At 40.5% G+C, this 17142-nt stretch overlaps 1 protein-coding gene across 2 annotated transcripts; it reads left to right on the forward strand.

Moving 5' to 3' along the window:
• The first annotated feature begins 5982 nt into the window (after positions 1 to 5982).
• On the forward strand, positions 5983 to 14576 carry LOC119011696 (LIM/homeobox protein Lhx8-like). 2 transcript variants are annotated; one of them, XM_037085023.1, is made up of 8 exons: positions 5983 to 6132; positions 8068 to 8220; positions 8788 to 8909; positions 10526 to 10746; positions 11305 to 11408; positions 11984 to 12079; positions 12626 to 12803; positions 13117 to 14576. In XM_037085023.1, exons 1-8 carry the CDS (start codon positions 6106 to 6108, stop codon positions 13191 to 13193), a joined length of 978 nt encoding a protein of 325 aa, XP_036940918.1. In that variant the 5' UTR covers positions 5983 to 6105; the 3' UTR covers positions 13194 to 14576. The 2 variants fall into 2 exon arrangements, with proteins under 2 accessions (XP_036940918.1, XP_036940917.1); XM_037085022.1 differs by lacking the exon at positions 5983 to 6132 and adding an exon at positions 7358 to 7738.
• Positions 14577 to 17142: the final 2566 nt, after the last annotated feature.

Genomic DNA, 17142 nt, shown 5'->3' on the forward strand with positions numbered 1-17142 from the left:
TGGTTCAGTTCAAGGAAAGATTGTTTGGTTAGGTTTCAGAAAGAACACTTGGTTCAGTTCAAGGAAAGATTGTTTGGTTAGGTTTAGGAAAAGACCGATTATGTTGATTAACGCGAGACAACCATCCAATCTCCTGGCTGAAAGTCTTGTGGATCTTGTCACTCCATACACTGCCTCAGGTAGAGCATTTTTCACATACCCAAAGGATTCGGCTGTTGGCTTCCATAAAAAAACAGCGAGTGTTATTGACACACATCATCTGCCAGTGTGAGTCGCACTACAAAAGTGATCATTTACTGGCTGACACCTACATTGCCTGTGTCTCACTTTCAGTGTGTGAAACATATATGACCCTGTGGATGTTGTGACTGCAAAAAACCTTTAGCTTGAAGGTCCAATGGCTGATATGCGAATAATATAAAAACAAAAAATCTCAGTTTTTGAGCTTCACCCGACAAATGACAGCTCTATCCATAATTCATGATGTGAGTATTTGAGTGCCTACATCAAAGGGACTCAACAGGCCATTTGTTTTGCAATAAAACCACTGAAATCCATAGGCGCTGACTGGCCACAGCAATCTCAGTAGAGCACTAGCACGCTAGCTAGTCTCTGAGGAGAAAACACTGTTTCCTTTGGAGCAGTGAGGGAATCTGAACAACCCACCGACTGAAATAGAGATCCAGTCAGTTTTGGCTGCTGATGGAGGGTAAAGAAATGCAGTCAAAATAGTGTCAAAAAAGAGAAGTAAAAAAAGGATTTATAATGTGTGTGTGTGTGTGTTTGTGTGTGTGTGTGTGTGGTGGTGGTGGTGGTGGTGGGGTGGGGGTGGTTTGTTCATTCTGGCAGCTCTTGACATCATTATTAATGTTACTACAGCAAGTTGTTGTGCCACAGCCTCCATCATCACATGAGGTGCTGCATTACTCCTGCATATGTTGATGAAGGTTCTCAGTCATCCAGGTCATGGTAAATCTTAGTGCTGTATCGTAGGTAACTGGACTTGTTTCAGACCTTGTCCACACACACTAAAATGATCTTTTTTTCCTCTGTCTTCCTTGGCATCGTTTCAAGAATATTTGCATCCACACGGATCCACTGAAAATGACTCAAAACGCTGTAGTTCATATTCCAGGCCTCCAGGCGGAGAAGAAGAGACGGAGCACGTGCATTAACCTTGCCCTCTGTATACAAACAGACAGTAGACAGTGAATCCGAAAACAAGAAAAAAAAAAAGGAGAAAATGGCTAGTGCAAGGAATCCAGAGGCGTTTGTGTGGACCGATAATGAGGTCGAACTACTGCGATTCATGCTTGACTACAAGGCGAGTAAGTTGCAAGAAACACGAACACAAGCAGTAGTCCGTCATTGTTGTTGTTGTTGTTGTTGTTGTTATGAGACGTCACATGGTTCAGAGGTCGGAGGCTAGAGGTCAAGGGGTGGGGCGCATGAGAAAGGGAGGGCTGCGTTTTCAGATTTTTCCACCTCTCACTGGAGTTGGCAAGCTTTTAAACTGTGTGGGTTAGACCTTACAGAGTTGTAAAGGACATGAGTGTCAGAGTCCTTAGGCCCACTTGTGGGTCGCTGATTCAATGGGTCTTCATGTGGGTCGCTAATGCTAGTTGAGCCCAGGTGTGACTGGCTGTTAAACTGTCTTTGGAGCAAACTCAGTACAGTCTGCCAGCTCCAGTTAGTTAGAACTGAAGACGCCTCTTGGGTGGATTTACTCCTGCATAACAAACCAGCTGTTGCCACTGCTCTCCCTCTCCCCTCAGCCCGTCACTTTTGGTTGCCGCCCCAAGATATTCAGGGACCCTATAGGCCCTTATAGGTCCTTATGTCTCAGCCAGGTGGGTCAGTATCTACTGTGGCATGTGATCAGTTTTGGTGCTGGAATATCATTACAAATATATGCATTTGTCAAGAAAACACACACGCACTCACACACACACACGCACATAGTGAGATAAGCCTAGCATGTCATTGCCATTGCTTTGAACCAAAACAACTGTGTGTTTGTAGGATGCTGGGATGTTTTTGGCTGAGGAGGGAAACCAAGCCCACTGACAAACACTGCCACTGCTCACGAACCCTGACATCATGACGATACATGTGTCACGGTGCAATTCACAGGGTAAAAAAGGGCAATGACCTTTTGTTATTAGATATCACCTGATCTAAATTTATATAACAGCATTGCTCTTTAGATTAATGATAGACACCAAAATTACAAAATGTCCTAGCCCTGTGCAGGTGCAGATTCTGTAACACAAGCATGCGCACGCACACACACCAAGAAACAAGATTCCGCAGGTCTGTAATAATTTCATCATGTAGCAGGATATCGTACCATCACAAACACTCACTTATTCCTTCCTTCCTTCCTCCTTGTATCATGTTCTCCTTGATTCAGTCTCCCCTTGTCTCCTTTACACTCTGAATCCAGGTTATGTTTGGTTTAAAACAGGAGCAGCAGTCTGATAACCCTGCAAGTTATTTTACCTTAGATCGACTGTCACCAAGAAGCACTATTGGTCAGTTATTTTCTGCATGATCAAACTAACTAAACACAAAATTTGATATACAGTATGATATATTCTCAATGGACTTCTTCACCCTAAGATTGGCAGATTTTATTTCCTGTTGGGGATCTAGCAGGAGCAGGTGTCTGCTGTGTGTGTGTGTGTGTGTGTGTGTGTGTGTGTGTGTGTGTGCGTGTGTGTGTTGTCCAGAGCTCTTAGACCTTCTTAACTCCAAAAGGTAATGAAAGCAGCCACCTAATATCATTAAACTTGTACAGTTGGTAAGGTAAAGTAATGCATGTTTGCAGATTTAGCAGCTTTTTTTTTTTTTTTTTTTTTGCTAAAATCAAATGACAATTGACTTGAGTTGGTTACCTGTCAAAGTCTCCAGCAGCACTGACAGGTTTATAATCCACATTGTATCAGACAATTATGTGAAAGTGGTCGCAACAAAAGGCCAAGAGTCCTTTCAACATGTAGTCTGCCCCCGCCCCAACAAACACCCCTTTGCTTTTTTTGTTAAATAAATGAGCAGATGCTGTGTTTAAGTGCTGTCCTAAATCCTCCACCCCTGTTAAGAGTGCTGGATAAGGGAGCAGTGGAGTGGACAAGTCAGCCACAATAGGGAAAGATTACATTTCCAGTCTGGCCTAATCCACATACACACTAACATGTGGTCCAGACCACATGTAAGTGGGAATAGGAATAATCTCTGTCCACACTAACACACCTGAAAATGCATTTCCAGTAACCATTTATGTGAAAAATACAACAAACTATTTTTACTTTTATTCACTTTTACCTACATACTTTGACTTGTATTGTCTATCATATATATTACAGGTACTAAGGCTGGTACTGCATTTTTCCTGAAAACAGGATTAAATTATCTGAAGGGATTAAATGATATCTGAAGATATGAAATGTGACCACGCTTCATATTTCCATTAAAATATAGTCAGCAATTGTTCTTTTTTCCCCTAATAATATTATCAATGCATGTTTGGTCATGCCGTGGACAAACAGAACACCCATTGTACACCCTCAATGAACAAACTCCACCATCCCACAATATCATAACAAATTCTCTGAGTTTACATTTGCCAATATTGTTACATACACAAGAACCGATTAGGAAGAAAATGTGTGTGTCTGTGTCATCGATTGCAAAACTCTGTCTGGAAGTAAACACTGATAACAGAGGTTTAAACATCTTCACCTTCACCCTGGAAGCAGTTCTCCAAAGAAAAAAAAAAAAAAAAGAAGAGGGAAATCTATGTTTTAAAAACACCTGAAACACATAGCAGGGATGTGAACTGAACCCATGTGTAGAAGGTGTAGAAGGACTGCGCGTGGTAATGTCAAAATGTTTGAATTAGAGAAAGTCGTCACCTTTTGCTTTGTATCTTCTATTTTCATAAATCTAAACATCTAACTTTTGACTCAATGTAATACTGGTGCCTCTGTATGACCTACATGAGCAAGAAGATTGACTATGTCTGTATAATCTCTCTCATTATTGTTAATGTCTTTAACCAGTGTGGCTTATCCAGGCCAGGTAAGTTCAACATGTTACAGTAGTTTTTATTGCATAGTGCTGATGATCACACATTGTTTGTTCCTTTTGCTGCTGTGCCATATTGAAATTCTCCTGCAGGGACCAATAAAGCTACATTGTATTTTATCTTAATGGGGTCTGTAGTCTGGTTGTATGATATGGCACCTTAGTTTCTTCCATGGCCTCCACAGAGGCTGTCAGAGAAGCATACAAAAAGTTGCTTTTAGCAGCTTCATGAATGCATCAATGAACAATGCCATAAATTATATAATTCCATTTTGAAAAACGTTATCCACAAAACATACTTTTTCACACTTTGAAAAGGGCAAAATGAATACCATCTTAATTCCAGACTGTTTTTATCACGCTACAACAGAAACAAAGGTATTACTGTATTCTGAATGTCATCGTACAGCAGCCAGGTGAATGTGGATTTTAAATGCTCTTAAGTCCCAAAAATAAAAGGCACATTTTGTAAGCCAAAAATGTTGATAACTCAAGACAGACTTGAATTTTACAAATATTATGGTCTGTCTTGTGCAGACTATCAAAAAACGTGACATCCATAATGTTCATATTTTATTTGAAATGATCAATTAATATTAAAAATATAAAAAAAGATGCAACTATAATTGCAAACTAAGATCTCTAAAAAAATAAAAGACATATTTTTGGTGATGCTGATTATTTCAGTATTCAGACTAGTGAGTGGTGAGCACTTTTCTGTCAGAGGTTAAGTCCAGTCTACGTTGCACCATTAAATTATATCCTATACACCCAGTTCAGAGGGCTGGGGGACTGAGCTATCAGGTTGCAGACACATGCAGATAATACTAGCAGGATTCTAGATGTGCCATTCACTTAAGTGCCCCCTGAGAATGTTTTCATTCTTGCCTTTTTGACCCCAATGTTTTGTTAGCCGTCGGCTTCACTTAAAGTCTGACAAGGTAATCATGGATGAGGAGGTGAGCTTTCTCTTTTCTAAAAAGGATGTGGGGGGTGCACTTGTTAATGCCAGACCTCTGCTGCTTAATTGTTTATGAAACAGTCCCTTAAAGCTGAAGAAGCTGCAAAAAATTATTTCTCAATAGATAGAAATGTTCCAAATCATGAGGCTGATGACAATGAGTGTATTTGTTTATGCGTATGGTAAGGATAGTTTAGTGTAAGATGAAAAAAACTGAATTTCCCTTTCAGATTATTTATTCCACGAAACTCTGATCTAAAATACTATAAACTGATGAGGTTTGAGGAGTTAAATCAACAAGTGTTTCTGTGTTGTCATGCTGCCCTGAGTGTGCTGCTTTCAGACAGTGTGGATGTCTAGATAAATATAATTCAGTCCCCAAGACTGACCTGTGCTGTGTTCATAACGTCCCTGGTGGCAAGAGAGGAAAAGATGAGGATACTGATAAGGTCAGACTGGCCTAACACAATCTGCATGCCTCTCACAGGAGAAGAGGTTTAAAAGTCGAATTCTTAAGATGATTAGGTTTTCTTAAAGCCTTCCAGAATTAGTGGGCTGTGGAGAGTTTAATAAAAAAGAGAGAGAGAGAGATCTTGCTGGGTTGCCTTTTAAAAAAAAATAAAAAATTGCAATGACTTCATCTTTATTTGCCCGAATTGAAGTTTTCACCTTGATAGCAGTGAAAACAGTTTGCTGCTTTACAATTGTTTTCTGTACTGCTTTAGATCTGGATTACATCTATCTGGAAAGAAAGCAAGCAAGAAAGAAAGAAAGAAAGAAAGAAAGAAAAGTCAGAATCACAATCATCGTCCCTTCCAATTAAAGTCCCTGGTGACACGCAGCGGGCGGGTCCGGGCCGTCAGTAGGAGGTCCATTGCGCTACTTGAAATGACCAGAACAAAGATATAAGTGTGTGCTGACGGAACACGGTCTTCAGAAGAGCTTGAACAGAAGTTCACTAAGCTGGAGCAGGCAGACACACAGCGGGGTGAGTACAGTGTGGAGTACAAGCATCTGGCAGAGGAGGCGCACGGGACCCGGCTAATGTTCAGCTGAACATGTTCAAGTCGCTCTCCAACAGCGTGGTGAGTATTAATACATTGACTTTATAAAGCCACATCTTCAAATGGACTTGTACTTGTATATGTGGTTTTCCTCGAGTGAAATATAATATTTCTCCAATTTATCTAAACTAATGCATGATTTGCCGAACTTGATTTATTTGACGGTTCAGGAGCAAATCAAACTTTTTCTCATGTCACTCAGTCACACACTTAAGACTGCAGATTTGACAACACTATAGCTGTTTTCGTCTAGATAAAAAAAACAACAAAACAAAACAAAAAAAAAAACATGACATTTTAGCATTTATTGAGTTATGGAGGAGACGAATTGTCGGCCTGTACCTGTACAGATGGCAGCAGTTTGATACGATGAGAAACAGTGTTTGTACTAACAGAGAAGTGGAAATCTAAGTTAATATTATCTAAATCTGTTACTGTACATGTCATATAGTCTAACTGAAACCATACCTGAAAGTGGCATTAACCCTGTATAAAAGACTGTATTTATCAGGTATAATCTGACAGTCTGTACTTACAGGCGGTATTACGGAGGTCAAAACGAAAGTAATATCAGTTAATTAGAGAAAATGCTTTCAGGATTTATTATTATTATTATTATTATTGAATAATATGTATTTGGATTTAGCATGCAATTCCCTTGCCACTCAGTTAAAGGCTAATTAGCCGAAACCGTGGCCGTACTCAGTAAAGGCCTATATTTATCATCTACCCACAATTTTTTAAAAAAGCAGCCAAGGCTCATCATTGAAGTAAAATTTCGTTATTTCGAAAAAATATGGTATATAATGATACAGAATAAATAAAGGAATTGTATTTAAATATGTGCATTTTGGTCATTTTAATTCGATGTTAGTGTCCTACCCTCACAAAAAGAGCGTAATGAGATTTGTGCGGATCCAAACAGACCCGGGGCCTGCCGAGATGTGAGGAGCGGACTCAGGGTCTGCAGAGGAGCAGACTCAGGGTCTGCAGTGATGTGAGGAGCGTACTCGGGGTCTGCAGAGGAGCAGACTCAGGGTCTGCAGTGATGTGAGGCGCGGACTCGGGGTCTGCAGAGGAGCAGACTCAGGGTCTGCAGAGATGTGAGGAGCAGACTCGGGGTCTGCAGAGGAGCAGACTCAGGGTCTGCAGAGATGTGAGGAGCAGACTCAGGTCCTGTCAGGTCAACTCATGGGCTCCTCATCATGTGCACGTGCGGGGCTCAGATCAATCAGTCCGGATGCGGCCCAGCTGTGAAGAGGCTGAGGTCTGATCAGCTCGTTGCACTCACATACGGCTCTCTGTGACCGCAGGCACAAGTCAAACTGCGTGTATACATCTGTCAAACGAGAACGTGGACCACGGCAGTCGGAAACTGAATTATTACCACACAAAAATAAAATAAGGCGCCACAATTAAAAAGGTCTGAGCGGATATTTCACTTTGGCATGAGCTTCATTAGTCTTACTGACCGTGGTCAGTGAATTATGTACGGGACATCACTGAGGCCCCAGTGTGAGCTGCACATCAGGCCGGGCTCGTCGCCCACACCATGTCGGAAGAACAAGTAGAACCAACGGAGGCTGTGTTCACTCCGCTGCAGCAAGGACCTTTTTCTGTCGACACAGTAGGTGTTCCCAGTGTGGAATGAACCACGTTTCTCCCAGTTTATAGTCGTGGGGTGAAGAGTTAGGGCACAGTGTGAAAGGTTAGGACAACGTGTAATTCATGTGTCTATATGCTAGCTTCACAGAAGCTAAATGAATCCAAACAGTAACCGTATACTCAGACTCATACTAGCCTGTGCTAGCAAGACGGCCTCGTCTCTTCTGAGCGCCTTTTTTGTTTTCCTGCATGGTATAACTCGGTCACCTGCTTCGTTTTTGTTGACGGGACATCGGTCCCTACCCTTTATGATAAAAGTGTTATATAAGCTGTTACACTATCGTCTGTCAGGGTTCCTCTGGGCCTGAAGATTTTTTCGACGAGGATTGCTACTCTCCGTCCTCCATCTCTTCGTCCTCGTCTGTCCCGCCTGTGGCCTCCCTGCCGGGGACGTCTGTGTGCACCTCCTGCGGCCTGGAGATAGTGGACAGATACCTGCTCAAGGTCAGTGGACTGTAATGGCAATATGTAATTCAAACAGCTGCAGAATTAGAACTATGTAGAGCAAAACGGACAGTTATGGTGAAAAAATAACCCAAGAATTTCCTTCCCATGGCTTGAGGCAATTTCTATCAAGTGCCACTTGTCTATATATCTCTCTGTATGGAGGCGGCCTGTGGACAGACTCGTTTCAGCCAAGTTCCTACTTCACTTTATCATTGATAAAATGTGACAGTTTTAAAATTAGATAATGAAACGCATTTGTTCTCAAAGACATTCATTTTGTAAATATGTTTGCTGTGTATTTTTTTGTAATGACTGTCACAGCCTCTAATTGGTCACAGCCTGTAATTAAGGACACTGGCTACTTGGATTTCCCCACTGCACTCTAATCCAATTTTGTTACTATTGGTCTACTGTATACTCAATTACATTTTGTGATTGTAGATTTTTTTTTTCTTTTCCTGATGGTAAATGTGTATAAGGACATAGCCCTTAATACAATTAAGGGGTGTTTTTTAAAATGGCAGTTGCAAGGCATATTTAGTTAAAATCTCCCTCCCATGTCAGGTGAATGACTTGTGCTGGCACGTGCGCTGCCTCTCATGCAGTGTGTGTAATACATCACTGGGACGACATGTGAGCTGCTACATCAAGGAGAAGGAAGTTTTCTGCAAACTCGACTACTTCAGGTAAATGGGGGATGGGGAGTCCTTGCAGGCCAGCAATTATCATGTTCATACTGAGTATAAGCAACAACAACCAATTTCATTTTGAACCAGATCACTCACCACAACAACAATATATTATAGTTTTTGTATTTCAGCTTTCTGGTATTGTACAAAACTAAACAGTAAAGTTAAAATGTAGCCGCCTTTGGTACTGAATGATATGATCCCATTTTAACTTGTAATGTGTTGTACACATTTGCCAGAATCCAGGTGCTGATTGTCCAAGTACTTGTTACATTAGAGCTGCAACCACTTAATGGGCTGGTTGATAGGTTTTTTTATAGAGGAAAAAAAAAACCACTTATCACCCTAATACTCAATCAGAAAATAATTAGGAACAAATGATCAAAATAACTTTAAGGAGGAAGCTGGGATTCTCTGATTCAAGCCTGTCAACTATAAACCCATGAGGATAGCAGTTTTGGGAGGGCCCATTCACTGGACCTTTTCAGGGGCCCAACATTTCTGTTGGTGGGGCTGTCTCCTGTTTGAAAAGGGGGAAGGAAACAGGGGAAAACTTGGTAATGGAGATGTTGGTATCAGTGGACAAGAAAATGTTTTATAACAGGTGTTCAGTTAATAAGGGGACTTGAGAACTGTGAGAACTTGCTGCATGGGTGCTCTCTATTCATGATTACTGAATGACAGAATGTAAAAAATGAACTGTAATGACTGTCATAGGCAATGTCTTGATTCTTGGGGCTGACAAACCAACTTGATTTTAAATGTTGGATCAAGCAAGCCGCTGAACATTTAGTAAAATATTATGTTCTAAAATGGTGTCAGCAGGGGGTGCCTTTTTTTTCCTTTCAATTTGCTGAAGTTGTGAAGAATTTTAATTGTGAATTTTGAATAACAAACATTCCAAAAGTTGATCAAGCACACGTCTGTCATTGAGAAGGGGGTAAGGGATGTAGTGCAGCTTTGCCCTGAGGCTAAATGAATATTATTACTCAAATAGATGCGCGGTCACAAATTGTCTGTTCATATCTTATCTGCCTTCAGGTCCAAGCCTATTGCATAGCTTAAATTGAGACACATTTTAATGATTCTACTACATGTAAGAAACCTTGTCGTGTTCCAGACCAGTCCAGGCTGAGTGTTTTGTGCATTGATAGTTTCACATGCAACACATTGTGACACATGTAGGCTCGTATTGGCAGCTTACACTTATATGCTGATTGCTTAAACTGGCGATAAACAAGTTTCAACATATCAATGTGTAAGTAATTAATTGAGTAAATGTTACAAAATATAATGGATATAATAATGAAACCATCAGCATTTACTTTGGCTGCATATAAACCTCTCTATTAATTTACTGCCCTGGACACGTGGTTACCAGGAAAGAGGAAGATTAACTGGCAATCCCTTTCTGTTAAAGAATGAAAGATTGTGTTATTTGTGACTATAAGGAAATACCACTTAGAAACGCTAGGGGGAAAAGTTGTTTGTTGCCACTTGACTGATAACAAATGCTGATTGACAATCACCTAATCACTACTCATCTAACCTCAAACTAAACTTGACTATATCTCCTCATACTCACCTCACCTCCATTTCCTGTCTTTCTTCAGGAGATATGGGACCCGTTGTGCTCGTTGTGGTCGTAACATCCACTCCAGTGACTGGGTGCGTCGGGCCAGAGGAAGCACATTCCACCTGGCATGTTTCTCCTGCACCTCTTGTAGGCGCCAGCTGTCCACTGGAGAGGAATGTGGACTACTAGAGAATAGAGTCTTCTGCCGGCCACATTATGACATCATGATGGAGAATATCAGACGTGCTAAGGAAAATGGTGAGTACATGGGGATGGGTGACAATGATCAGACTGAATGATGACAAGCAACAGTCGGTAAATTGATTACAAAAATGATACAACACAAGATAAAATGGTAAGTAAGGAGTAACATTTGCTTCTGGTAACTCTTGGATGACTTAAAGTGTCAGCTCGAATGAATCATTAAGAAAAGTACTTTCCCACATACGCTACTTCTAGTATCTATTATTGATAAAAATCTTTGCAGTGATTGTTATATCCCTCTGCCAGTAGACACTGTTTACAGCGTACAGTACGGGTGGTCATGAGTCTGGCCAGTAAGTCATAGTGTGTGCATGGTGTGTCATGTAGCCCCTCAGGTGCTAGGGCCAATGCACATCTTTGCACTGTGGTGGGTTGGACAGTGTTGTTCACTTCAACTGTGTATGTCTATTATTGACAGACAGATTAATGGCAGGACTCTCAGGAAGATGATTTAACAGGATAAATGCAAATCTGTATATACACTTTTTTAAAGTCTGTTTTTAAAGGTGCTCTATAAATAAAGGTGATATGATTGTGCCTTCTGTCTTAAAGAGGAACCAAAAGAAGATGAAGAGGGGGCAGACCAAGAAGACTCCAGCCCTGTGCCCAGACCTGCTAAGAGGGCCAGAACCAGCTTCACTGTGGACCAGTTGCAGGTACTGTGTGCGCACGTGTGTGTGCGCGCATGTGCGTGTGTGCCTGCACTGCTTCTGTGATTACTGGGCCTTCTTTCTCACTATATATTGACTTTCCCAGTGTGAGCTGCTGCCACCTGATTGGCTATTAATAATGTAAACAGAACAACTGATATAGTACCAATTCAAATACTCAACAGAGCAACTAAAGTCTTATTAGATTAGATTTCATTACATTTTAACAAGATAAAGACAAGAGTTATTAGAATCCAAAGCATAGTTTAAAGGATATGTAATGTCTGACTTATATTTGTCAGGTCGTCAGAAACACGACCTGTGAATGCTGTTGTGTATCTGCTCAATGTGTAAATGAGCTAATTTACATGTACAGTATAGGCCAGTGACATTTTGTCTTTGTTTTCTGCCCTCTAGTGGCACTGGTAAGTACTACACTGTATTGCAACACAGCCTGCTTGCACTCAGTGACTTTTCTGCTGACTCCTCTACATAATTTAAGAATAACATTACTGAATTTCAGACATTATCAACTTTTAACCATGTAATCATATTCCCTTCTATTATCTCTGAATATACAGGTGATGCAAACTCAGTTTGCTAAAGATAATAACCCAGATGCTCAGACTCTCCAAAAACTGGCAGAGAGGACTGGTCTCAGCCGCAGGGTCATTCAGGTAAAGCAAATGTTACTGCCTCTGGAGGAGCTGCTCTAGTGAACACACATTTTTGTTAAAGAATCTGACTTCAGCAGTTTAGTTGGGATAAACTGTCCCAATAGATGGTTGGCTCTGTACAGCTATAGGTCTCAACTGAAGTCCTGTAATTAGGCAACTCATATTTTGTCTATTGGTGCAGGAAAAAAAATAAATATACATGCTCAGCCAATTTAGACCCACCAGTTGTTGGACAAATGCCTACAAAAATGTTAAAATGGTAATGTCATCAGGGTGCTTAAATTCAGTGTGCATTAAGTGTGTTCACGTTCACCAGGGCTCCAATTTCTCTTTTATGTCTGTTAATTCCCCGGAGGTTTCATTGTCGACAATGTTTCATGCACAAATAAAGGCTGTGAAAAGGACGAGCCCCTTTTGTCCTCTGAAAGAATGATTGGTTTCATATTTGTCTGAGAAGAAAATGTTGTGGAGATGCACTTCAGCACCTGAAAAATGGAGAAAAATATGACTTCCAACTAGTTATGAATCTATTGTCCCTTCATCCAGGTTTGGTTTCAGAACTGTCGAGCTCGTCAAAAGAAATATATCAGCCCAAATCCTGCTTCCTCAACTATGATTACATCTCTTGCTCCTGGTCAGCTGACTCCGCCATTAATGGAAGATCTGCACTACACCTATATTTCCTCAGATGCACCCCTCCTCAGTACACTGACTTATATGGATGGTAAGACACATGAAAACACACCAGTGCACTTCTGATACAGAAAATACGTCTCAGCTACACTGACTATACAAAGCTAACTCAATGATAACATTAATAGGAATCACCAATAGCAAAAGCTTTAGCTGCCAGGAAAACTATTGCCTTGCCCAAACCCGCAGGAATCATATTTTACCACAGTAAATAAAGTATAGGGTTTATTAAATCCAAAATCTGACTTTTTAAAGTAAATGCCATTGTTACAGTAATTGTTGGACATAAATATTTTTTAATAAATGATTTACTTGGGGTTTATTCACTGTTTTCTTCCCCCCAGTCCACGCTCCAGACCCACTTTTGCTGCAGCCGCTCATTTCCCATTCATTGACACCTCTGCCAGTCAGCCGTGCCTGAGATGCAGCCTGCCTCCTGAGAGACTATAGTCAGTGATTAACTGATGGGGAGAATTAAGACCAAAAACATTACGCTTGAATGTAAAATCCTAAGAGGATGGATGACTTTAATTCATAAAATGTCCAAATAACCGCAATTAACTAATTGTGTTTCACTGCCTTATGTGAGTAGAGACTTGATGTCTTGATGTGGGGTTGTATGAGGTTCTTATCCTATGTCAGTGTGTTACCTGCAGCAGATGACTGTCAACTTGGCCCCTGTGTGGAAAAGCAGCAGAGCACCAGCAGGAGAAGAGCATTGCACTGCTGTAAATGGTACCTGCAGCAATACATAATTTAGCCACCTAAAAGAAGGCCCACAAAAAATGTAGAAATGTTTACGTATACGCTATATTTTGGATTTTTTGGGAACTTTACTCTGTCAGACTTTTCCTTTGGCGTTACATTCCTACAACACTACATCTGTATTCCTGCACACAAGCGCAGTTGTTTCTGCACACTGTATTGCGCTACAGATCAGCTGTTTGAGTTGGACATTCACGAGCTGTCTGACAAAATTGTTTTTATATATATAATATAGCATACACTTAAATGCATTTATTTTATTTTTTTAAGGTGGTTTAATGTCTTGCTGCTGGTAAAGTTTACAGAAGTGCAACACTCCTGTTCCCAGCCAGAGCTACATGCTGCTTTTCCACACTGTGGGCAATCATTAACTAGGGATAATCACTTAATACAATCCCACATCAGAAGATTGTAAATATCACTTTAAAGTCAGGCTGTAGTCACTGAATTTATTTAATTCAATCATACACAGGTGAGAATGTCGGGTAGAATATGGGTATATGTGAGATGAAACTTGTGTTAATATGTATGTGTAATGAATTTAATTTATTTGGTGAATATAATAAGATGGCACTTTGTTGGAAAATGTTGATAAAGTGGAGTAAAGATCTGGTTTTCAGTTGGATTTTAGAGTTTATTTAAGATGTGTTGAGGGAAAAGAGAGATATCAGATTGAGCATTTTCAAAATTATCTAAAATTCAGGCAGTTATACAACAAATTAAACCCACTTATCATCCATAAATTATGTTCCCTGCCATTATTTGATAACAAATGTTTAAAAACACTTTTTTCCAGTGAGTGCCCACATCTGTTTAATGTTTACTTTTGCAAAAACATTTAAGATGCTTTTTCAGTAGCACATGTGTTAAACACAGACAAAAAGCAATACAATGTGTAAATTTTGTCTTACTTTTGTCTTTGTCTTGTAAGTGTTAGATGACAATAGAAGCCATGTATGAACTGCACACTGGGAAAATATGGACTTTCACGTTAGATGTTTGAGATACTGGGAATTAAAGTTCATGGCTGCACCACGAAGCTTTAGTTATTTCTTGATGTAACATCTTAGTTTCCTGGAATCAGCTGTGGTCTTCTGAGTATTTGAACACAATTTAGGGTTACTTTTTCTGTTCCTCATACACACATACATTTCAGTAGGAACTTGCAGTTTCATTAAATGGTACCTACAAAACACCAGTCTCAACATAAACAGTGAAGAGCAACTCCAGGGTCCGTTTCACAAAGCAGATTCAACAAACTCTGAGTCTAACCTTGAACTCTGAGTTGATCTACTCTGAGATAGGAGACTGAGTTTTTGGTTCCAGAACAGCTGATTTGAGTTAGTTTGATCAACTTGGAGTAGTTTCTCCTGGAGTTAAGCACGTGCGCAACAAGTATAAAAAGACAGCATCAATGGAGCCCTGATTCGACGAGTCACCATGGCAACGGGGAAGAGGAGGGCTACGTTTTTCACCCCACTGGAATTGGAAATATTAATGCGCACATACTGTGAGTTTGAGCACATTTTTAGAAGGAAGTCTAACACCGCTGCAGCAGCAAAAGAAGGAGACGGCGTAGGAGAACTTTGCTGCTCGGGTCAATGTGTAAGTTTAAATGTAGTCCTTTGCAATCACAATAATATTACAGAGGGAAACTGCTTGAGTAGTAGCCTATTAATTTATTTCATTTAGGTGCAATCCTGCAGGGAAGAAGCACACTTGGCAGCAGCTTAAGATGAAACATAAAAACATTGTTTAAACAGGAAAGACCTCGGCATAATCTCATGGGGGTACCTCATTTTGATCCTGTTTTACATTGTAAAGTAAATATTGGCTGTTTGACTGTACAGTTTTATCCCCAACATAATACTGTTTTCACACACATAAATGTCTTCTCATCTATATCATGTTCTATTACTGTCTCAGTTGCTTTGGGGCTTTTCTCAGATCAGAATGAAAATTCTCATAACTATTAGTTCAACCTCCACAACATTTAGTAATTTGTGCACATCATAGTAGCTCTGAACAAATTGCAAATGCTTTTGGGCATGTATCAGTTGCTTTCATACAATTATCAGCTGTTTTAAGCATTATCATTTGCTTATGTCATGTCAGTCTAAATGAACTACACTTATGGATGCTGAATAGTCGTTCCCAAAAAACTAATAGTCTTCATTTCATTGCTTGAGTCATTACATACAAAATTGTTGAACTAGTTATTAAATTCTGTTGAGCAAATTGTATACCTTTCTTTATCATTTTTTCCTGGAAACGTCTCCTAAATTGAACAATTGCGCTCAGGTGAACTTCAGCTTTCACTCACGAGGAGGTGTGTGTGAAGTATTAGTTGTAACCAATGACAAGCCACTTGTTCACAGTCACTCAGGGATGAATCCCATGAACCGTCACTTGGCAAGCATATATGAACCGAGCAGGACACAGTGTCATTTCTACAATTCTTTGACACAGAAATGGAGGATCAGCATCGTGGAAGAGGGGTGAGGATGCTGGGAAGGGGAAGAGGAGGCCAAATACATAGGCAGATTCCTAATGAAATTAGGGCTACAGTTGTGGACAATGTTGTCAATCACGGCCTCACAATGGCTGAGGCTGGTGGGAGGGTGCAACCAAATGTTGGAAGAACCACTGTGAATTCAATCATTCAGACATTTTGTCAGGAGAACAGGTATGTATAGTATTGGACAGTAATCCAACATCTCATATCTCATGTTTACTGTACTTTACTCTGCAACAACTGACAGAGTGCTCAAGAGAAATTAAATGCGCATGAAACCAAGTGCCATTTGAACAGACCGGTGAGAGTGAAGATCTGTCACCAGTATGTACAGTTAAACATGTTTTCTATGTATACTCTAATGTTCAGCACTGTAAACTGTTTTACTTTGTGTAGTTTCATGGAGTACACTAGCAATTCTGTATATGTATTCACAGAACATACGGTACAATATGTTTTCCAAAATGCATTATGTTACAGGAAAAGTTGTTACATTTCTCTTTCTCTCTCTCTCTCTCTCTCTCTCTCTCTCTCTCTCTCTCTCTCTCTCTCTCTCTCTCTCTCTCTCTCTCTCTCTCTCTCTCTCTCTCTCTCTCTCTCTCTCTCTCTCGATAAAGTGTGTACTGGTGCTGGAAGCCAGGGAACCACTGCACACATTCATATACGTTGATGAGGCGGGTTTCAATCTGGCCAAAGGTAGAAGGCGTGGAAGAAATCACATTGGCCAGAGAGCAACCACTGATGTCCCAGGCCAACACGGAGGGAATGTTACAATGTGTGCAGCCATCTCAGACAATGGCGTCCTCACCCATGTCCCCCTTCTTGGCCCATATACTGTAACTGTGCATACTGTGCTGACAACATCTGCTGACGTTTTTAGACACTCTTTACAGGGACATGGTACCTGAGAATGAGAGGTGTGGAGGCCAACTCAACAAGTATGTTGTTGTGTGGGATAATGTCCGTTTTCACCACTCATATCTGGTCAGACAGTAATTTACAGCACATGACAGGATGCTGGTCGAATATCTCCCTGCCTACTCAGCATTCCTTAATCCGATGAAGGAGTTTTTCTCTGCCTGGAGGTGGA

The sequence above is a fragment of the Acanthopagrus latus genome, chromosome 21, assembly GCF_904848185.1.
Source record: "Acanthopagrus latus isolate v.2019 chromosome 21, fAcaLat1.1, whole genome shotgun sequence".
Lineage (NCBI taxonomy): Eukaryota > Metazoa > Chordata > Actinopteri > Spariformes > Sparidae > Acanthopagrus > Acanthopagrus latus.

Bases quoted from the DNA above. Each gene is read 5' to 3' on its own strand.
- LOC119011696 (XM_037085022.1), top strand. From the start codon at position 7,664: ATGTCGGAAGAACAAGTAGAACCAACGGAGGCTGTGTTCACTCCGCTG. The intron at 8,910-10,525 runs GTAAATGGGGGA...GTCTTTCTTCAG, and splicing joins TGCAAACTCGACTACTTCAG to GAGATATGGGACCCGTTGTG. The intron at 11,409-11,983 runs GTACTGTGTGCG...CTGAATATACAG, and splicing joins TCACTGTGGACCAGTTGCAG to GTGATGCAAACTCAGTTTGC.